Source organism: Anomaloglossus baeobatrachus, chromosome 11 (genome assembly GCF_048569485.1).
Source record: "Anomaloglossus baeobatrachus isolate aAnoBae1 chromosome 11, aAnoBae1.hap1, whole genome shotgun sequence".
NCBI classification, from domain to species: Eukaryota; Metazoa; Chordata; class Amphibia; order Anura; family Aromobatidae; genus Anomaloglossus; species Anomaloglossus baeobatrachus.
In genome coordinates, this window is record NC_134363.1 from 8,360,763 (window position 1) to 8,382,900 (window position 22,138).

Consider the following 22,138-nt stretch of genomic DNA (forward strand, 5'->3'; position numbering starts at 1 on the left):
CACTGATTCTTGCACATTATTGTAAAGAATCTGCTGACACTGAGTTGAATCCATGCGACCCTCAACTTTAACAAGATTCCCGGTGCCGGCATTGGCCACACAGCCCCAAAGCATGATGGAACCTCCACCAAATGTTACTGTGGGTAGCAAGTGCTTTTCTTGGAATGCCGTGTTTTTTTGCCTCCATGCATAACGCCTTTTTCTATGACCAAACAACTCAATCTTTGTTTCATCAGTCCACAGGACCTTCTTCCAAAATGTAACTGGCTTGTCCATATGTGCCTTTGCATACCTCAGGCGACTCTGTTTGTGGCGTGCTTTCAGAAATGGCTTCTTTCGCATCACTCTCCCATACAGCTTCTCCTTGTGCAACGTGCGCTGTATTGTTGACCGATGCACATTGACACCATCTGCAGCAAGATGATGCTGCAGGTCTTTGGAGGTGGTCTGTGGATTGTCCTTGACTGTTCTCACCATTCTTCTTCTCTGCCTTTCTGATATTTTTCTTGGCCTGCCACTTCTGGGCTTAACAAGAACTGTACCTGTGTTCTTCCATTTCCTTACTATGTTCCTCACAGTGGAAACTGACAGGTTAAATCTCTGAGACAACTTTTTGTACCTTCCCCTGAACAACTATGTTGAATAATCTTTGTTTTCAGATCATTTGAGAGTTGTTTTGAGGAGCCCATGATGCCACTCTTCATAGGAGATTCAAATAGGAGAACAACTTGCAAGTGGCCACCTTAAATACCTTTTCTCATGATTGGATGCACCTGCCTATGAAGTTCAAAGCTCAATGAGGTTACAAAACCAATTTAGTGCTTTAGTAAGTCAGTAAAAAGTAGTTAGGAGTGTTCAAATCAAGAAATTGATCAGGGTGCCCATACTTTTGCACCGGTCAAATTTAGTTTAAATGCGGATTGCACATTTTCTGTTCGTACAATAAACCTCATTTCAATCCAGAAATATTCCTCAGTCCATCAGTTATTAGATATATGACACTGCAATAGCAAAACCCCAAATTGTTATAAAGAAAAAAGGTTAACATTAATAGGGGTGCCCAAACTTTTTCATATGACTGTATGTATATATATATATATATATATATATATATATATATATATAAATATATATAATATTTGTTGTGCTCCTCACTGGGGGCTGGTAATCACTTGGCGTAATTGCAGCACGTTATACCTCCTTGTTCTTGAGAACTGTTGGAGACAAAAGACTGATTCTGCAGCTGCAGAGAAACTTCTGACATTTAAGGTGACTCCTCCTCCTCCTACCTGAAATTGATAATTTGGCAGCGCGCCCCCCTCAGCGTCCGGGACGAGCGGAGGATCCGTGCTCCTCTCTGGGGTGAGTACGTTGGTTGCATATGGATTCTCCGGACTTTTGCATCGATTACAATGAGGCAGACGTTCCTGTAGGGCAGAGGTTGCCGGATACATTGTAACAACATCCTGATACATGTGACGGTGCCGGAGTCAGGACTGCGGGGCGCTGGGGATATTTGGCAATGCTCCTGTCTGATGTGTAAGGGGGCATTGTCAGATATAAGACTGAAGAGTCTTTTGTCCTCCTTGAAATCTGCAGCTGTCAGAGGAGTTGGGAAAATATGAAGGAGTTTACCAGCAAATTAATTGTAGAGAACAATAGAGAAAAGAACAATCAGCAGAGCCGCGCTCCTGTGTGTGGGGGCGAAAGGCGAAACAGCTGTTGGGTGATCGGCCGAAGCATCACTCAGCCGACAGCGATCCACTGTGTATGGGGGCTTCATAGCCAAGGATAAATATAGGAGAATATGCACATTACCTCTCCCAGATGTTACTGCAAGATATTATCTGTACTGTCATGACAGAGATAATTGCAACTGATGTACGGCCGGCAATGTGGTGCGACTGACGCTAATGTACGGCTGACTAATGTACGGATGACTAATACAGTATATGACTGACTAATAAATGACTGACTAATGTACGGCTGACTAATGTACGGATGACTAATATACGACTGACTAATAAATGACTGACTAATGTACGGCTGACTAATGTACGACTGACTATTACAGTATATGACTGACTAATGTACGACTGACTATTACAGTATATGACTGACTAATGTACGACTGACTATAGTACGGCTGACTAATGTACGGCTGACTAATAAATGACTGACTAATGTATGACTGACTAATGTACGGCTGACTATAGTACGGCTGACTAATATATGACTGACTAATATATGACTGACTAATAAATAACTGACTAATGTACGACTGACTAATGTACGGCTGACTAATACAGTATATGACTGACTAACGTACAGCTGACTAATATATGACTGACTAATGTACAGCTGACTAACGTACAACTGACTAATGTACAGCTGACTAATATATGACTGACTAATATATGACTGACTAACGTACGGCTGACTAATATAAGACTGACTAATAAATGACTAATGTACAACTGACTAACGTATGGCTGACTAATGTACGACTGACTAACGTACGGCTGACTAATGTACGGCTGACTAATGTACGGCTGACTAACGTACGACTGACTAACGTACGGCTGACTAATATATGACTGACTAGTATACGACTGACTAATGTACGACTGACTAATATATGACTGACTAATGTACGACTGACTAATATATGACTAATATACGACTGACTAATATATGACTGACTAATGTACGACTAACGTACGACTAACGTATGACTAACGTATGGCTGACTAATGTATGACTGACTAATGTATGACTGACTAACGTACGGCTGACTAATATATGACTGACTAATATATGACTGACTGATTAACGTACGGCTGTCTAATATATGACTGTCTAATATATGACTGACTAACGTACGGCTGACTAATATATGACTGACTAATGTACGACTAACGTACGACTAACGTATGACTAACGTATGGCTGACTAATGTACGGCTGACTAATATATGACTGACTAATGTACGACTAACGTATGACTAACGTACGGCTGACTAATGTATGACTGACTAATGTATGACTGACTAATGTATGACTGACTAATATACGACTGACTAATATATGACTGACTAATGTACGACTAACGTACGACTAACGTATGACTAACGTATGGCTGACTAATGTATGACTGACTAATGTATGACTGACTAATGTATGACTGACTAATATATGACTGACTGATTAACGTACGGCTGTCTAATATATGACTGACTAACATACGGCTGACTAATATATGACTGACTGACTAATGTACGGCTGACTAATATATGACTGACTGACTAATGTACGGCTGTCTAATATATGACTGTCTAATATATGACTGACTGACTAACGTACGGCTGACTAATATATGACTGACTAACGTACGACTAACGTATGACTAACGTATGGCTGACTAATATATGACTGACTAATGTACGACTAACGTACGACTAATGTATGACTGACTAATGTATGACTGACTAATGTATGGCTGACTGACTAACGTACGGCTGTCTAATATACGACTGACTAATATATGACTGACTGATTAATGTACGGCTGTCTAATATATGACTGTCTAATATATGACTGACTAACGTACGGCTGACTAATATATGACTGTCTAATATATGACTGACTAACGTACGGCTGACTAATATATGACTGACTAACGTACGACTAACGTATGACTAACGTATGGCTGACTAATGTACGGCTGTCTAATATACGACTGACTAATATATGACTGACTGATTAATGTACGGCTGTCTAATATATGACTGTCTAATATATGACAGACTAACGTACGGCTGTCTAATATATGACTGACTGACTAATGTACGGCTGACTAATATATGACTGACTGACTAATGTACGGCTGTCTAATATATGACTGTCTAATATATGACTGACTGACTAACGTACGGCTGACTAATATATGACTGACTAACGTATGGCTGACTAATATATGACTGACTAATGTACGACTAACGTACGACTAATGTATGACTGACTAATGTATGACTGACTAATGTATGGCTGACTGACTAACGTACGGCTGTCTAATATACGACTGACTAATATATGACTGACTGATTAACGTACGGCTGACTAATATATGACTGTCTAATATATGACTGACTAACGTACGGCTGACTAATATATGACTGACTAACGTACGACTAACGTATGACTAACGTATGGCTGACTAATGTACGGCTGTCTAATATACGACTGACTAATATATGACTGACTGATTAATGTACGGCTGTCTAATATATGACTGTCTAATATATGACTGATTAATGTACGGCTGTCTAATATATGACTGTCTAATATATGACTGACTAACGTACGACTAACGTATGACTAACGTACGGCTGACTAATGTATGACTGGTAATAATAATATTGACTCCACAGCACGACTGCCATTGCTGAGCTGCTGACGCTGCTGTTGACTGATCCGGCTTTATGACACTATGACGTTAGTGGCAGTATCCGCCATACTTTGACTGTCTTTTTTCTTACAGAACCGTTCCTCTTCTCCGCCTCGGTCTGCTGTGACTAGAAGAACATGGCGGCCTCACTGCTCGCCCTCCTCACCTGTGAGTGCAGCTCTGTGCTAAAAAGAGTGTCTCCTGGACTATACAAATAAAGTTTATTGAAGATAAAACACTGCCCACTACAACCAATCAGAGCTCAGCTATCATTTGTCAATGGCTATGAAAAAAATGAAAGCTGCCCTGTGATTGGTTGCTATGGTAATTAGGGCCTGGTACCAGTGAGCATCCAAACTACTACAGGTAATGGAATCCATAAGGTCTTCAAGAAACTTTATTTATAATGTGCAGGTGTACAGTGAAAAAAATACAATTTTGCCTATAAATAGTCATATGAAATAGTTTGGGCACCCCTGTTAATGTTTACCTTTTTTCTTTATAACAATTTGGGTTTTTGCTATTTCAGTTTCATATATCTAATAACTGATGGACTGAGTAATATTTCTGGATTGAAATGAGGTTTATTGTACTAATAGAAAATGTGCAATCTGCATTTAAACAAAATTTGACCGGTGCAAAAGTATGGGCACCTCAACATAAGAGTGGCATTAATATTTTGTAGATCCTCCTTTTGCAGAAATCACAGCCTCTAGTGGCTTCCTGTAGCGTTTAATGAGTTCCTGGATCCTGGATGAAGGTAGATTTGACCATTCCTGTTTACAAAACAATTCCAGTTCAGTTAAGTTTGATGGTCTCGAGCATGGACAGCCTCTTCACATCATCCCACAGATGCTCAATGATATTCAGGTCTGGGGACTGGGATGGCCATTCCAGAACATTGTAATTGTTCCTCTGCATGAATGCCTGAGTAGATTTGGAGCGGTGTTTTGGATCATTGTCTTGCTGAAATATCCATCCCCTGCGTAACTTCAACTTCGTCACTGATTCTTGCACATTATTGTCAAGAATCTGCTGATACTGAGTTGAATCCATGCGACCCTCAACTTTAACAAGATTCCCGGTGCCGGCATTGGCCACACAGCCCCAAAGCATGATGGAACCACCACCAAATTTTACTGTGGGTAGCAAGTGCTTTTCTTGGAATGCCGTGTTTTTTTGCCTCCATGCATAACGCCTTTTTGTAAGACCAAACAACTCAATCTTTGTTTCATCAGTCCACAGGATCTTCTTCCAAAATGTAACTGGCTTGTCCAAATGTGCCTTTGCATACCTCAGGCGACTCTGTTTGTGGCGTGCTTGCAGAAACTGCTTCTTTCGCATCACTCTCCCATACAGCTTCTCCTTGTGCAACGTGCGCTGTATTGTTGACCGATGCACATTGACACCATCTGCAGCAAGATGATGCTGCAGGTCTTTGGAGGTGGTCTGTGGATTGTCCTTGACTGTTCTCACCATTCTTCTTCTCTGCCTTTCTGATATTTTTCTTGGCCTGCCACTTCTGGGCTTAACAAGAACTGTACCTGTGTTCTTCCACTTCCTTACTATGTTCCTCACAGTGGAAACTGACAGGTTAAATCTCTGAGACAACTTTTTGTACCTTCCCCTGAACAACTATGTTGAATAATCTTTGTTTTCAGATCATTTGAGAGTTGTTTTGAGGAGCCCATGATGCCACTCTTCATAGGAGATTCAAATAGGAGAACAACTTGCAAGTGGCCACCTTAATTACCTTTTCTCGTGATTGGATGCACCTGCCTATGAAGTTCAAAGCTCAATGAGGTTACAAAACCAATTTAGTGCATTAGTAAGTCAGTAAAAAGGAGTGTTCAAATCAAGAAATTGATAAGGGTGCCCATACTTATGCACCGGTCAAATTTTGTTTAAATGCGGATTGCACATTTTCTGTTAGTAGAATAAACCTCATTTTAATCCAGAAATATTCCTCAGTCCATCAGTTATTAGATAAATGAAACTGAAATAGCAAAAACCCAAATTGTTATAAAGAAAAAAGGTTAACATTAATAGGGGTGCCCAAACTTTTTCATATGACTGTATTTTGGGTTTTGCTTTTAGTAGTAAAAATTACCAAACCCAAGATAGATGATGGTTTCATTTTTCCGGCGCTGGTTGAATAATACAGAGGTTAAATTAACATAATCCTGAAAGTCACTGGACACGATGTCTTCTGTCCAACTGTCGGGGAAGGACAGGTGACCACTAATACGATGGCCAACACAGCAGTTTCTATGGTGGTTGTCAGCGTTTTCTGGCCTCTGTAGCAGTTTCAGTGGTGGTTGTCAGCATTTTCTGGCCTCCGCGGCAGTTTCGATGGTGGTTGTCAGTGTTTTCTGGCCTCCGCGGCAGTTTCGATGGTGGTTGTCAGCGTTTTCTGGCCTCTGTGGCAGTTTCAGTGGTGGTTGTCAGTGTTTTCTGGCCTCCGGGGCAGTGTCGATGGTGGTTGTCAGTGTTTTCTGGCCTCCGGGGCAGTGTCGATGGTGGTTGTCAGCGTTTTCTGGCCTCCGGGGCAGTGTCGATGGTGGTTGTCAGTGTTTTCTGGCCTCCGGGGCAGTGTCGATGTTGGTTGTCAGCGTTTTCTGGCCTCCGCGGCAGTGTCGATGGTGGTTGTCAGTGTTTTCTAGCCTCCGGGGCAGTTTCGAGGGTGGTTGTCAGCGTTTTCTGGCCTCTGTGGCAGTTTCAGTGGTGGTTGTCAGCATTTTCTGGCCTCCGCGGCAGTTTCGATGGTGGTTGTCAGTGTTTTCTGGCCTCCGGGGCAGTGTCGATGGTGGTTGTCAGCGTTTTCTGGCCTCCGCGGCAGTTTCGATGGTGGTTGTCAGTGTTTTCTGGCCTCCTGGGCAGTGTCGATGGTGGTTGTCAGTGTTTTCTGGCCTCCGGGGCAGTGTCGATGGTAGTTGTCAGCGTTTTCTGGGAGTTCTGATGTGACCTCGCTGTTCTTCTCTCCATGTTTAGTGATGGCGGTGGGAACCCGCGCTGGACTGCTGCAGTTTGGAGAAATGGTGGAGTACATCACGGGGCGACCTGCTCTGGAGTCTTACGCTTTCTATGGCTGTTACTGCGGGCTCGGAGGACGCGGATGGCCGGTAGACGAGATTGACTGGTGAGTTGGCCGCACCGTGTAGGTTCATTAATCATCCTAGGCTGGGGATCAACGTAGCGGACAATCATCTAGTGATGTAAGACCGCAATGTCGTGCCAAATACATCACAAACAACGATGCAGAATGTGGTCGGAACAGCCCTGCTTGACTTCTACTCAATTTGCCACCATAGCCCCTTCACTTTCCACCATGTATATATCCATCATGGAGGAGAATGAATAGCCAGGAGTTGCTATTGAAACTGGGGCCTTGATGGAGGCTGCCATCTTGGTGCTTCCACAGTTTAGGATATTTGACCACCCTCTTGGTGTTCCCACAGTATGGGCTCTATAACTGCCATCTTGTTGCTCCCACAGTTGAAGCTCTTTGACAGCCATCTTGATGCTTCCACTGTCTGGACTCGCCATGGCATGTGGGACGTTCTGGACCCACCCTGGCAAGTCACATGGCGCCCGCCTCGTGTCCGCATCAAGTTACACTGAGCCCACCTCATGTCCGCATCAAGTTACACTGAGCCCACCTCATGTCCGCATCAAGTTACACTGAGCCCACCTCATGTCCGCATCAAGTTACACTGAGCCCACCTCATGTCCGCATCAAGTTACACTGCGCCCACCTCATGTCCGCATCAAGTTACACTGAGCCCATCTCATGTCCGCATCAAGTTACACTGAGCCCATCTCATGTCCGCATCAAGTTACACTGAGCCCATCTCATGTCCGCATCAAGTTACATTGAGCCCACCTCATATCCGCATCAAGTTACACTGCGCCCACCTCATGTCCGCATCAAGTTACACTGAGCCCACCTCATGTCCGCATCAAGTTACACTGCGCCCACCTCATGTCCGCATCAAGTTACACTGAGCCCTCCTCATGTCCGCATCAAGTTACACTGAGCCCACCTCATGTCCGCATCAAGTTACACAGCGCCCTCCACATGTCCGCATCAAGTTACACTGAGCCCACCTCATGTCCGCATCAAGTTACACTGAGCCCACCTCATATCCGCATCAAGTTACACTAAGCCCACCTCATATCCGCATCAAGTTACACTGCGCCCACCTCATGTCCGCATCAAGTTACACTGAGCCCACCTCATGTCCGCATCAAGTTACACTGCGCCCACCTCATGTCCGCATCAAGTTACAATGAGCCCACCTCATGTCCGCATCAAGTTACAATGAGCCCACCTCATGTCCGCATCAAGTTACACTGCGCCCACCTCATGTCCGCATCAAGTTACACTGAGCCCACCTCATGTCCGCATCAAGTTACACTGAGCCCACCTCATGTCCGCATCAAGTTACACTGCGCCCACCTCATGTCCGCATCAAGTTACACTGCGCCCACCTCATGTCCGCATCAAGTTACACTGAGCCCACCTCATGTCCGCATCAAGTTACACTGCACCCTCCACATGTCCGCATCGTTACACTGAGCCCACCTCATGTCCGCATCAAGTTACACTGAGCCCACCTCATGTCCGCATCAAGTTACATATAACCATCAGTGTGGAATATTTTCCGCATCATGAAGTCAACACAGAACAAAGCCAGAGATCACATGTGGACATGTACTAAGTATCAATTATAGGATTAGATACACAGCTCAGCAGACAGTATCACACAGGATAGGATTAGATACACGGCTCAGCAGACAGTATCACACAGGAGAGGATTAGATACACAGCTCAGCAGACAGTATCACACAGGACAGGATTAGATACACGGCTCAGCAGACAGTATCACACAGGATAGGATTAGATACACAGCTCAGCAGACAGTATCACACACGAGAGGATTAGATACACGGCTCAGCAGACAGTATCACACAGGAGAGGATTAGATACACGGCTCAGCAGACAGTATCACACAGGAGAGGATTAGATACACAGCTCAGCAGACAGTATCACACAGGATAGATTAGATACATGGCTCAGCAGACAGTATCACTCAGGATAGGATTAGATACACAGCTCAGCAGACAGTATCACACAGGATAGATAAGATACACGGCTCAGCAGACAGTATCACACAGGAGAGGATTAGATACACAGCTCAGCAGACAGTATCACACAGGAGAGGATTAGATACACAGCTCAGCAGACAGTATCACTCAGGATAGGATTAGATACACAGCTCAGCAGACAGTATCACACAGGAGAGGATTAGATACACAGCGCAGCAGACAGCATCACACAGGAGAGGATTAGATATACAGCTCAGCAGACAGTATCACACAGGAGAGGATTAGATACACGGCTCAGCAGACAGTATTACACAGGATAGATAAGATACACGGCTCAGCAGACAGTATCACACAGGAGAGGATTAGATACAGCTCAGCAGACAGTATCACACAGGAGAGGATTAGATACACAGCTCAGCAGACAGTATCACACAGGAGAGGATTAGATACACAGCTCAGCAGACAGTATCACACAGGAGAGGATTAGATACACAGCTCAGCAGACAGTATCACTCAGGATAGGATTAGATACACAGCTCAGCAGACAGTATCACACAGGAGAGGATTAGATACACAGCGCAGCAGACAGCATCACACAGGAGAGGATTAGATATACAGCTCAGCAGACAGTATCACACAGGAGAGGATTAGATACACAGCTCAGCAGACAGTATCACTCAGGATAGGATTAGATACACAGCTCAGCAGACAGTATCACTCAGGAGAGGATTAGATACACAGCTCAGCAGACAGTATCACACAGGAGAGGATTAGATACAAAGCGCAGCAGACAGCATCACACAGGAGAGGATTAGATATACAGCTCAGCAGACAGTATCACACAGGAGAGGATTAGATATACTGCTCCCTATAGATGATTGTGTTTGCAGCTGGATTTCGTTCCTTTGTGTTAGTGACGCTCCTCGTTACTTGCAGGTGCTGTCAGAAACACGACTGCTGTTACGACGCTTTGTACAAGACAAAGTGCCTCCCGCTGAAACAGCCGTACATCTTCTCCTGCGTCGCTGGGAACGTGACATGTGGTAATTATGATCTCTCCTCCTGTCTGTCAGCTCAGTCCCCGCAGCGTAGACAGGACGCAGCTCAGTCCCCGCAGCGTAGACAGGACGCAGCTCAGTCCCCGCAGCGTAGACAGGACGCAGCTCAGTCCCCGCAGCGTAGACAGGACGCAGCTCAGTCCCCGCAGCGTAGACAGGACGCAGCTCAGTCCCCGCAGCGTAGACAGGAGGCAGCTCAGTCCCCGCAGCGTAGACAGGAGGCAGCTCAGTCCCCGCAGCGTAGACAGGAGGCAGCTCAGTCCCCGCAGCGTAGACAGGACGCAGCTCAGTCCCCGCAGCGTAGACAGGAGGCAGCTCAGTCCCCGCAGCGTAGACAGGACGCAGCTCAGTCCCCGCAGCGTAGACAGGACGCAGCTCGGGCACACTACAATCGCGCTCTGCCTATGTCTCGTCTACACTGTAACTCTAGTATGTTGTCGAAGAACCAGGAAGTTCAGGATGAACAGAGACCCCACTGACGCATTTTTTTTTTTTAATTTTAAATCACTGTCCGTGTATTATGGGAGGCCTATAATGCATGGAATAGCCAGCAACGTACATATATAGGTCTATGGGGAGATAATAGATTGTCAGCTCTGGGGTCCAGGCTTTCATGCAATACTATTTTCTCTGCTGCAGATGACAGCGATCTGGACGGATGTGCGAGACGGACCTGCGAGTGTGACCGGACGATCTCCCTCTGCTTCCAGGCATTCGACGATCGATATTCCAAGTGCAACAGCGATAATTTGCCAAGGAAGAACTGTAGAGGAGCGCAGCCGCCATGTTAGCGCCGCTCTACACTCCTATTATTAAAGAGCATCGTCAGACAGACACCCCTTTAAGGCTCAGAAACCATAAGTAAATTAGGCTTCAAGTGCAGTGGGGGCGTGTCAGGTGGTAGGGGCGGTCCAAATGCAGTGACACACCCCCAGTGCGCCTCCAGCCTGATTTGCATTTTACACTGGATTTCTCATGGTCGGCACACGGTCTGACACTGAGTTTCTCACCACCCGTCATCTTCCCCTTTCCGCTCGACTCCCGGCGTCACGCGCTTCGGTCCTTTCCACAGAAATAAAGAAATTCAGAACGTACAGTTATAAAGTGCAGTTTTTATATAAAACAAAAATAAAAAACAAACAAACCATGAGCTGCTAATGAAGAATCTAAAGAATTGCAGCTGCAGCTCTGGAGGCGACGGCAGCGCAGCTCCGGAGGTGACAGGAGCGCAGCTCTGGAGGCGATGGGAGCGCAGCTCCGGAGGCGACGGCAGCGCAGCACCGGCTGGGACAATCCGTCAACATCTTCTGTGGATTGTTTGGCTGATAACAGGGACCAAATTGCCGCATTTCAACTCAACAGAAAAGACAAGACAGAAGGCAGGTGAACCGACCCTTTAAGTGTGGGTTTTGCATAGATCAGTAAAACTTGGGGAAAATCCTTCAACTCTTGCAAGAAATAAAAAATAGAACTTTTCAGTGTAACCGCCAGCGCCCCCTACAGTCAGGGGATTCGTCCAGTGCCTGCTGGGACTTGTAGTCTCACGTTATTTAACCATAACCGGATTTATTGTGATCTCCCATCATGCACCATGAACGCTTCCAATCCCCTGGAGAGCAGAGACCAGGTACCGCGGGGGCGGAGTCTCGCTGGGCAGGGGTGTGGTCGCAGCTTGTATGGGAGGAGCCTATCAGATGTTGAGGGCGGAGAACGCCTTCACCACGGTCACCCCGGAGGCGTCGTCCTCCTCCTGCTGCCGGTTATTGTCCGCGTTATTGCTCCGCTGCTCCTGCACCTTCTGCCGGTGTCGCTCCTCCTGTCGCTTCTTCTTCTCCTGTCGCTGCTGATCTTTCCTCTGCTTATTGCTTACTACCTACAAAGTTCCAGCACCACAGATTTGGGGGAGGAAAAAAAAAAAAAAATCATTAGACATCAGATCCTAAAAGGGTTATTCTGCTCTTCTATCTTCAGGAGCACAGCGCTCTCCTCCTCCAATCATCCCAGGGGGGCGCAGGACGCCCCGGATGATTGACAGTTCCCATTAAGGGGTTAATTATGTGAGGTTGTGGTCTACCGCCTGAGATCTTAGCCATGACAGCATAGCCAGGCATATTCTTGTGGAAGTGGTGATACTTCTCCCACAAGAGATGTTACTCAGCTTTCCCAGGACCCTGAATGTCAAATCTGCCTGGCTATGCATTCATTGTTAAGATCTGTAGTGAGATCTGCTGTTCAGGAGTCTGGGAAAGCTGGGTGAGGACCCCTATAGATGCTGTAAGGACAGCACAGATGTGGGGACACCATTCCGGCCATTGTCAGTGACATAAGCGACAACTCTCAGGCCCCCGAGTACAGGGGACTATCCACAGAAGCCGTTTACCTTTTGGCTGCTGTTCTTCTTGTTCTGCCCCTGTGAGTCCTCCCTGGATTTGGGCTGCCGGCCCTGCGTCCTGTGCTCAGCGGGTTCCTTCTGCGGGACCTGAGGGTGCTTGGGTCTTCTTTGTGGGTCTAGTCCTTCACAGTCACCTGGCTCCCACGTCGCTGAGGAGTACGAGCAGTCACTTCCTTCAGCTACACCGTCCGCATCACCTTAGGAAAACATGGCCGTCAATAGGGTCCGCGGCGTCCGGTCAACAGTCGGGTCCGCGGCGTCCGGTCAACAGTCGGGTCCGCGGCGTCCGGTCAACAGTCGGGTCCGCGGCGTCCGGTCAACAGTCGGGTCCGCGGCGTCCGGTCAACAGTCGGGTCCGCGGCGTCCGGTCAACAGTCGGGTCCGCGGCGTCCGGTCAACAGTCGGGTCCGCGGCGTCCGGTCAACAGTCGGGTCCGCGGCGTCCGGTCAACAGTCGGGTCCGCGGCGTCCGGTCAACAGTCGGGTCCGCGGCGTCCGGTCAACAGTCGGGTCCGCGGCGTCCGGTCAACAGTCGGGTCCGCGGCGTCCGGTCAACAGTCGGGTCCGCGGCGTCCGGTCAACAGTCGGGTCCGCGGCGTCCGGTCAACAGTCGGGTCCGCGGCGTCCGGTCAACAGTCGGGTCCGCGGCGTCCGGTCAACAGTCGGGTCCGCGGCGTCCGGTCAACAGTCGGGTCCGCGGCGTCCGGTCAACAGTCGGGTCCGCGGCGTCCGGTCAACAGTCGGGTCTGGGATGCCCAATCTATAGGGGCGCACTCACCGATCTGCTTCAGCTCCTCGATCTGGAGGACGACCTGAATGGTGGACTCGATGTCGTAGCTCTCGGCCTCCAGACTCTGCAGGATGAGGCGGACGTCCTACAAGAAAACACCGCGCGCACGCGGTTACAGCAGACGTTCCAGACACCACGGTCGACTCAAAAGGTAAAAAATATGTCAGAACCCCCTCCCTGGTTCCCAGTGATCCGCCATTATGGAGTCCGCCGTAATCTCACCGCACAGCCGGTGGCGTTCCGCACTTTCTGCACCGCGTCCCCGCGCCCCTCTCCCTGCTCGATCGATACGTTGGTCTTCGTTTTTCCCTTACGATTGGAGACGTCTTTGGAAAGCATCTGCAGGAGGAGGAAACCACAATGAAGGAGGAGGAGAGGACAGCGACGTTCCATCCTCACAAAATGTGGATCCCCAAACCTTTCTTGTCGTGTAAAGCAACAGACCGTACTCACCCTGCCCAGGTCCAGCTCCAATTCTTGGAGTTTTGGCTACAGCGGTGATCTCACGATCACCACTGCAGACAATCACTGAGCTCAGCCGAGGTTAGACGGCATGAGTCACTGATCTCAGTGATTGTCTGCAGTGGTGACATTGCTGTAGACAATCACTGAGCTCGGCCGAGGTTAGACGACACGAACTGCCGAGCCCAGTTATTGGCAGCAGCAAAGTAATCCCTGCAGCCAAATCACTGAGCTCGGAGGGTGGGCGCTGGACCCAGGAGGATAAGAACCATCAGATTTGTAATTTTACATGACGGCAATGTTCCCTGGGGATACGATGTTGCCTCCGGGCTCGGTCACCTCCGTCTGTAGTTGGGCCGGGGCCTCTGTGTTGTCATGGACGGGCCGGACGCTGTCGTAGTGCTCTCCGTAGCGGTAGGCGATGTGCAGCTCCCGGGCGTTGGCCTTGTCGGACCCGCGGATCTGTGTGGAGAGAGCGGAGAATACTCTAAACACTGAGCCGCAAAGCAAGCGCCAGAGCCGGTACCTGCCCCACAGCAAGCGCCAAAGCCGGCACCGGCCCCACAGCAAGCGCCAGAGCCGGCACCGGCCACACAGCAAGCGCCAGAGCCGGCACCGGCCACACAGCAAGCGCCAGAGCCGGCACCGGCCACACAGCAAGCGCCAGAGCCGGCACCGGCCACACAGCAAGCGCCGGAGCCGGTACCTGCCACACAGCAAGCGCCAGAGCCGGCACCGGCCACACAGCAAGCGCCAGAGCCGGCACCGGCCACACAGCAAGCGCCAGAGCCGGCACCGGCCACACAGCAAGCGCCAGAGCCGGCACCGGCCACACAGCAAGCGCCAGAGCCGGCACCGGCCACACAGCAAGCCCCAGAGCCGGCACCGGCCACACAGCAAGCCCCAGAGCCGGCACCGGCCACACAGCAAGCGCCAGAGTCGGTACCTGCCACAGTGGGTTATTTAGCTGGTGGATCACCACATTCACTTGGTTGTTGCGTGCAAAAGATACAATCGCATCATTACCGGCAAATGTTCCCGGCTGCGCCAGATTCTGAACTAGAAGGAAAGGGAAAAAAGAAGACAAAGATTAAGAGGCCAGAACAATAAGACAGAAGAGGAGGAAGGAGACAAAGAAGGAGTAGAAAAAGAAGACGACGAATAAGGGCACTGAGAGGAGGAAGACAAAGAGGAGGAGGGAAAGGAGGAAAAAGAAAAAATGCGGAGCATTGAGAAAAGAAAAACAGACACAAGACGAAGAACAAGAGAATGTGAGGCACTGAGAAGACGAAGACAAAGAGGGGAAAAAAGAAGAAGAAGAAGAAGAAGAAGAAGAGATAAAGAAGAAGAAGAAGAAGGGATAAAGAAGAAGAAGAAGGGATAAAGAGGAAGAAGAAGAAGAAGGGATAAAGAAGAAGAAGAAGAAGGGATAAAGAAGAAGAAGAAGAAGAAGAAGAAGAAGAAGAAGGGATAAAGAAGAAGAAGAAGGGATAAAGAAGAAGAAGAAGGGATAAAGAAGAAGAAGAAGAAGAAGAGATAAAGAAGAAGAAGAAGAAGGGATAAAGAAGAAGAAGAAGGGATAAAGAGGAAGAAGAAGAAGAAGGGATAAAGAGGAAGAAGAAGAAGAAGGGATAAAGAAGAAGAAGAAGAAGAAGGGATAAAGAAGAAGAAGAAGAAGAAGGGATAAAGAGGAAGAAGAAGAAGAAGGGATAAAGAAGAAGAAGAAGAAGAAGGGATAAAGAAGAAGAAGAAGAAGAAGGGATAAAGAAGAAGAAGAAGAAGAAGGGATAAAGAAGAAGAAGAAGAAGAAGGGATAAAGAAGAAGAAGAAGAAGGGATAAAGAAGAAGAAGAAGAAGGGATAAAGAAGAAGAAGAAGAAGGGATAAAGAAGAAGAAGAAGAAGGGATAAAGAAGAAGGGATAAAGAAGAAGAAGAAGAAGAAGAAGAAGAAGAAGAAGAAGAAGAAGAAGAAGAAGAAGAAGAAGGGATAAAAAAGAAGAAGAAGAAGAAGAAGGGATAAAAAAGAAGAAGGGATAAAGAAGAAGAAGAAGGGATAAAGAAGAAGAAGAAGAAGGGATAAAGAAGAAGAAGAAGAAGGGATAAAGAAGAAGAAGAAGGGATAAAGAGGAAGAAGAAGAAGAAGGGATAAAGAAGAAGAAGAAGAAGGGATAAAGAAGAAGAAGAAGAAGGGATAAAGAAGAAGAAGAAGAAGAAGAAGAAGAAGAAGGGATAAAGAAGAAGAAGAAGGGATAAAGAAGAAGAAGAAGGGATAAAGAAGAAGAAGAAGAAGAAGAGATAAAGAAGAAGAAGAAGAAGAAGGGATAAAGAAGAAGAAGAAGAAGAAGAAGGGATAAAGAAGAAGAAGGGATAAAGAAGAAGAAGAAGGGATAAAGAGGAGGAAGAAGAAGAAGAAGGGATAAAGAAGAAGAAGAAGAAGGGATAAAGAAGAAGAAGAAGAAGAAGAAGAAGAAGAAGAAGAAGAAGAAGAAGGGATAAAGAAGAAGAAGAAGAAGAAGAGATAAAGAAGAAGAAGAAGAAGGGATAAAGAAGAAGAAGAAGAAGAAGGGATAAAGAAGAAGAAGAAGAAGGGATAAAGAAGAAGAAGAAGAAGGGATAAAGAAGAAGAAGAAGAAGAAGGGATAAAGAAGAAGAAGAAGAAGAAGGGATAAAGAAGAAGAAGAAGGGATAAAAAAGAAGAAGAAGAAGAAGAAGGGATAAAAAAGAAGAAGAAGGGATAAAAAAGAAGAAGAAGAAGAAGAAGAAGAAGAAGAAGAAGAAGAAGAAGAAGAAGGGATAAAAAAGAAGAAGAAGAAGAAGGGATAAAGAAGAAGAAGAAGAAGAAGAAGGGATAAAAAAGAAGAAGAGATAAAGAAGAAGAAGAAGAAGGGATAAAAAAGAAGAAGAGATAAAGAAGAAGAAGAAGAAGGGATAAAGAAGAAGAAGAAGAAGAAGAAGGGATAAAGAAGAAGAAGAAGAAGGGATAAAAAAGAAGAAGAGATAAAGAAGAAGAAGAAGAAGGGATAAAGAAGAAGAAGAAGAAGAAGAAGAAGAAGAAGAAGAAGAAGAAGGGATAAAAAAGAAGAAGAAGAAGAAGGGATAAAAAAGAAGAAGAAGAAGAAGAAGAAGAAGAAGAAGAAGAAGAAGAAGAAGAAGAAGAAGAAGAAGAAGAAGGGATAAAGAAGAAGAAGAAGGGATAAAGAAGAAGAAGAAGAAGGGATAAAGAAGAAGAAGAAGGGATAAAGAGGAAGAAGAAGAAGAAGGGATAAAGAAGAAGAAGAAGAAGGGATAAAGAAGAAGAAGAAGAAGGGATAAAGAAGAAGAAGAAGAAGAAGAAGAAGAAGAAGAAGAAGAAGGGATAAAGAAGAAGAAGAAGGGATAAAGAAGAAGAAGAAGGGATAAAGAAGAAGAAGAAGAAGAAGAGATAAAGAAGAAGAAGAAGAAGAAGGGATAAAAAAGAAGAAGAAGAAGAAGAGATAAAGAAGAAGAAGAAGAAGAAGGGATAAAAAAGAAGAAGAAGAAGAAGAAGAAGAAGAAGAAGAAGAAGAAGAAGAAGAAGAAGAAGAAGAAGAAGAAGAAGAAGAAGAAGAAGAAGAAGAAGGGATAAAAAAGAAGAAGAAGAAGAAGAAGAAGAAGAAGAAGAAGAAGGGATAAAAAAGAAGAAGAAGAAGAAGAAGAAGAAGAAGAAGAAGGGATAAAAAAGAAGAAGAAGAAGAAGAAGAAGAAGAAGAAGAAGAAGGGATAAAAAAGAAGAAGAAGAAGAAGAAGAAGAAGAAGAAGAAGAAGAAGAAGAAGAAGAAGAAGAAGAAGAAGAAGAAGAAGAAGAAGAAGGGATAAAAAAGAAGAAGAAGAAGAAGAAGAAGAAGAAGAAGGGATAAAAAAGAAGAAGAAGAAGAAGAAGAAGAAGAAGAAGGGATAAAAAAGAAGAAGAAGAAGAAGAAGAAGAAGGGATAAAAAAGAAGAAGAAGAAGAAGAAGAAGAAGAAGGGATAAAAAAGAAGAAGAAGAAGAAGAAGAAGAAGAAGAAGAAGAAGAAGGGATAAAAAAGAAGAAGAAGAAGAAGAAGAAGAAGGGATAAAAAAGAAGAAGAAGAAGAAGAAGAAGAAGAAGAAGAAGAAGGGATAAAAAAGAAGAAGAAGAAGAAGAAGGGATAGAAAAGAAGAAGAAGAAGAAGAAGGGATAGAAAAGAAGAAGAAGAAGAAGAAGAAGAAGAAGAAGAAGAAGAAGGGATAAAAAAGAAGAAGAAGAAGAAGAAGAAGAAGAAGAAGAAGAAGAAGAAGAAGAAGAAGAAGAAGGGATAAAAAGAAGAAGAAGAAGAAGAAGAAGAAGAAGGGATAAAAAAGAAGAAGAAGAAGAAGAAGAAGAAGAAGAAGGGATAAAGAAGAAGAAGAAGAAGAAGAAGAAGAAGAAGAAGAAGAAGAAGAAGAAGAAGAAGAAGAAGGGATAAAAAAAGAAGAAGAAGAGGGGAAAAAGAAGAAGAAGAGGGGAAAAAGAAGAAGAGGGGAAAAAGAAGAAGAAGAGGGGAAAAAGAAGAAGAGGGGAAAAAGAAGAAGAAGAGGGGAAAAAGAAGAAGAAGAGGGGAAAAAGAAGAAGAAGAGGGGAAAAAGAAGAAGAAGAGGGGATAAAAAAGAAGAAGAGGGGATAAAAAAGAAGAAGAAGAGGGGATAAAAAAGAAGAGGGGATAAAAAAGAAGAAGAGGGGATAAAAAAAGAAGAAGCGGGGATAAAAAAGAAGAAGAGGGGATAAAAAGAAGAAGAGGGGATAAAAAAGAAGAAGAGGGGATAAAAAAGAAGAAGAGGGGATAAAAAAGAAGAAGAGGGGATAAAAAGAAGAAGAGGGGATAAAAAGAAGAAGAGGGGATAAAAAGAAGAAGAGGGGATAAAAAGAAGAAGAGGGGATAAAAAGAAGAAGAGGGGATAAAAAGAAGAAGAAGAGGACTCAGGGCATCGCGAGGAGGAAGACAAAGAGGAGAAAAAAGGAAAAGGAAGACGAGGGCAAAGAGGAAGTCGAGGGCAAAGAGGAAGTCGAGGGCAAAGAGGAAGACGAGGGCAAAGAGGAAGACGAGGGCAAAGAGGAAGACGAGGGCAAAGAGGAAGACGAGGGCAAAGAGGAAGACGAGGGCAAAGAGGAAGACGAGGGCAAAGAGGAAGACGAGGGCAAAGAGGAAGACGAGGGCAAAGAGGAAGACGAGGGCAAAGAGGAAGACGAGGGCAAAGAGGAAGAAGAGGATTCAGGGCACTGAGAGGAGGAATAAAATGAGGAGGAATAGACAGAAAAAGAAGGAAGAAGAAAAAGAGAGGAGAAAGAAGGAGAGAATGCAGGACATAGAAGAAATAAAAAGACGGAAAAAAATAAATAAAAAAAGGAGGAGAAAGACAAAAAAAAGAGGAAGACGACAAATAAGAAAAAAGGAGGCAGCAAAAGAAAAAAAAAAAAAAGGGAGGAGGAAAAAGAAAAAGGAGAAAAAAAAAAAAAAGAAGAGAAGCAGAGGATGAGGTGGGGTGATGAGACGCAATGTTCGCTGTTCTCACCGTGTCTGTCAAATGGGACATCATCCTCTACAAAGGGCTCGAAGTCTCCGCGGTGCTTCACCATATAATCCACGGTCTCCTGCCGGTGCCTCAGGTGGTTGCGGGAATGTCCCTCCAGCTGATCCCCCAGAGCGTGGAACAGACAGTTCCTAGAACGAGAGAAGGAAAGACACAAGGTGGAGGGGAGAACTCATCAGCTGCAGGACACAGCGGGGGCTACACCTGGGGGTCTACATGTGATAAGACCGGAACATCCTCACAGCTGAGCTCTGGCTGCTGTCGGCAGGGGCAGATATGTTCCAAACATTGTTCTAATGAACTATGGTGATGTCCCTCTATGGCTCCAGACCCTGGGATTACTGGCCGCTCGGGCTCCAGGATTACTGGCCGCTCGGGCTCCGGGAGCTGGGATTACTGGCCGCTCGGGCCCCAGGCGTTGGGATTACTGGCCGCTCGGGCCCCAGGCGCTGGGATTACTGGCCGCTCGGGCCCCAGGCGCTGGGATTACTGGCCGCTCGGGCCCCAGGCGCTGCGATTACTGGCCGCTCGGGCCCCAGGCGCTGCGATTACTGGCCGCTCGGGCCCCAGGCGCTGCGATTACTGGCCGCTCGGGCCCCAGGCGCTGCGATTACTGGCCGCTCGGGCCCCAGGCGCTGCGATTACTGGCCGCTCGGGCCCCAGGCGCTGCGATTACTGGCCGCTCGGGCCCCAGGCGCTGCGATTACTGGCCGCTCGGGCCCCAGGCGCTGCGATTACTGGCCGCTCGGGCCCCAGGCGCTGCGATTACTGGCCGCTCGGGCCCCAGGCGCTGCGATTACTGGCCGCTCGGGCCCCAGGCGCTGCGATTACTGGCCGCTCGGGCCCCAGGCGCTGCGATTACTGGCCGCTCGGGCCCCAGGCGCTGCGATTACTGGCCGCTCGGGCCCCAGGCGCTGCGATTACTGGCCGCTCGGGCCCCAGGCGCTGGGATTACTGGACGCTCGGGCCCCAGGCGCTGGGATTACTGGACGCTCGGGCCCCAGGCGCTGCGATTACTGGACGCTCGGGCCCCAGGCGCTGCGATTACTGGCCGCTCGGGCCCCAGGCGCTGCGATTACTGGCCGCTCGGGCCCCAGGCGCTGCGATTACTGGCCGCTCGGGCCCCAGGCGCTGCGATTACTGGCCGCTCGGGCCCCAGGCGCTGCGATTACTGGCCGCTCGGGCCCCAGGCGCTGCGATTACTGGCCGCTCGGGCCCCAGGCGCTGCGATTACTGGCCGCTCGGGCCCCAGGCGCTGCGATTACTGGCCGCTCGGGCCCCAGGCGCTGCGATTACTGGCCGCTCGGGCCCCAGGCGCTGCGATTACTGGCCGCTCGGGCCCCAGGCGCTGCGATTACTGGCCGCTCGGGCCCCAGGCGCTGCGATTACTGGCCGCTCGGGCCCCAGGCGCTGGGATTACTGGTCGCTCGGGCCCCAGGCGCTGGGATTACTGGACGCTCGGGCCCCAGGCGCTGGGATTACTGGACGCTCGGGCCCCAGGCGCTGGGATTACTGGACGCTCGGGCCCCAGGCGCTGGGATTACTGGACGCTCGGGCCCCAGGCGCTGGGATTACTGGACGCTCGGGCTCCGGGAGCTGGAATTACTGGCCGCTCGGGCCCCGGGAGCTGGGATTACTGGCCGCTCGGGCCCCTGGCGCTGGGATTACTGGCCGCTCGGGCCCCAGGCGCTGGGATTACTGGCCACTAGGGCTCCAGGTGTTTCTAGCACTGGATGTCACGCCCCAGGTGCAGACAGTACAGGGCCAGTGTCAGTGTGTGGCTATGAGAGCACCAATATGGCGGCTCAGGCTTCAGGCGCTGTGACTGTGGTGTACCAAGATGGCGCCGGGAGCAGTAATATGCCGCCTCCGGTCCTCACCCGTCTCCCGGGACCTCCCGTAGCCGCAGGCCCAGCACTTGCAGCTGGTTGGCGAAGCTCAGGAATTCCTCCGGGTCCCCCGAGTCTCCGCTCCGGTTCCGCCGCTCTTTCACCAGAGCTCTCCGCGCCGCCCTTTCGTCCCTCTTCCGCTCCAGATCCGCCTTCTTCCCGGGCCGGGGGCGGACGCTCTGCTTCTTGGACATGACGATAACGGACAAACCTCAGAGGACCGGGAGCCACAACGGCGGCGGCGGCGGCGGAGACACTTCCGGCATAGACAGACCACGTGACAGTAAGACTGACCATAGAGAGGCGAGAGACCGGCCAGACACGCCCACACTGCCGCTCTACACTGAGCACAGTCCTCCCGACCACTGTCATAGGGGAGAAGAGATCACAGGAGAGACAGAGATCACAGGAGAGACAGAGATCACAGGAGAGACAGAGATCACAGGAG

General features: G+C 47.8%; 3 protein-coding genes across 3 annotated transcripts in view; 1 reads left to right on the plus strand and 2 right to left on the minus strand.

Moving 5' to 3' along the window:
* The window catches only part of LOC142256808 (acidic phospholipase A2 homolog), an 88,664-nt gene extending 87,194 nt beyond the window's left edge, over nucleotides 1-1,470 (minus strand). Inside the window, exon 1 of the mRNA XM_075328699.1 lies at nucleotides 1,290-1,470. Within this exon, the coding sequence (XP_075184814.1) occupies nucleotides 1,290-1,454 (165 nt within the window). The 5' untranslated portion in view covers nucleotides 1,455-1,470. The remainder of the gene's footprint in view (nucleotides 1-1,289) is intronic.
* On the plus strand, nucleotides 1,292-11,704 carry LOC142256810 (phospholipase A2-like). Its single transcript, XM_075328702.1, has 5 exons — nucleotides 1,292-1,362; nucleotides 4,540-4,614; nucleotides 7,438-7,585; nucleotides 10,492-10,598; nucleotides 11,253-11,704. Exons 2-5 carry the CDS (start codon nucleotides 4,584-4,586, stop codon nucleotides 11,402-11,404), a joined length of 438 nt encoding a protein of 145 aa, XP_075184817.1. The 5' UTR covers nucleotides 1,292-1,362; nucleotides 4,540-4,583; the 3' UTR covers nucleotides 11,405-11,704.
* OTUD3 (OTU deubiquitinase 3) lies at nucleotides 11,699-21,974 on the minus strand. The gene is made up of 8 exons (XM_075328698.1): nucleotides 21,682-21,974; nucleotides 19,784-19,932; nucleotides 15,203-15,315; nucleotides 14,596-14,718; nucleotides 14,017-14,133; nucleotides 13,783-13,879; nucleotides 12,994-13,202; nucleotides 11,699-12,486 (listed from the first exon to the last, which is right to left on the minus strand). The coding sequence occupies exons 1-8, from the start codon at nucleotides 21,882-21,884 to the stop codon at nucleotides 12,304-12,306; spliced, it is 1,194 nt and encodes a 397-aa protein (XP_075184813.1). The 5' UTR covers nucleotides 21,885-21,974; the 3' UTR covers nucleotides 11,699-12,303.
* Between the last annotated feature and the right edge of the window lie 164 nt (nucleotides 21,975-22,138).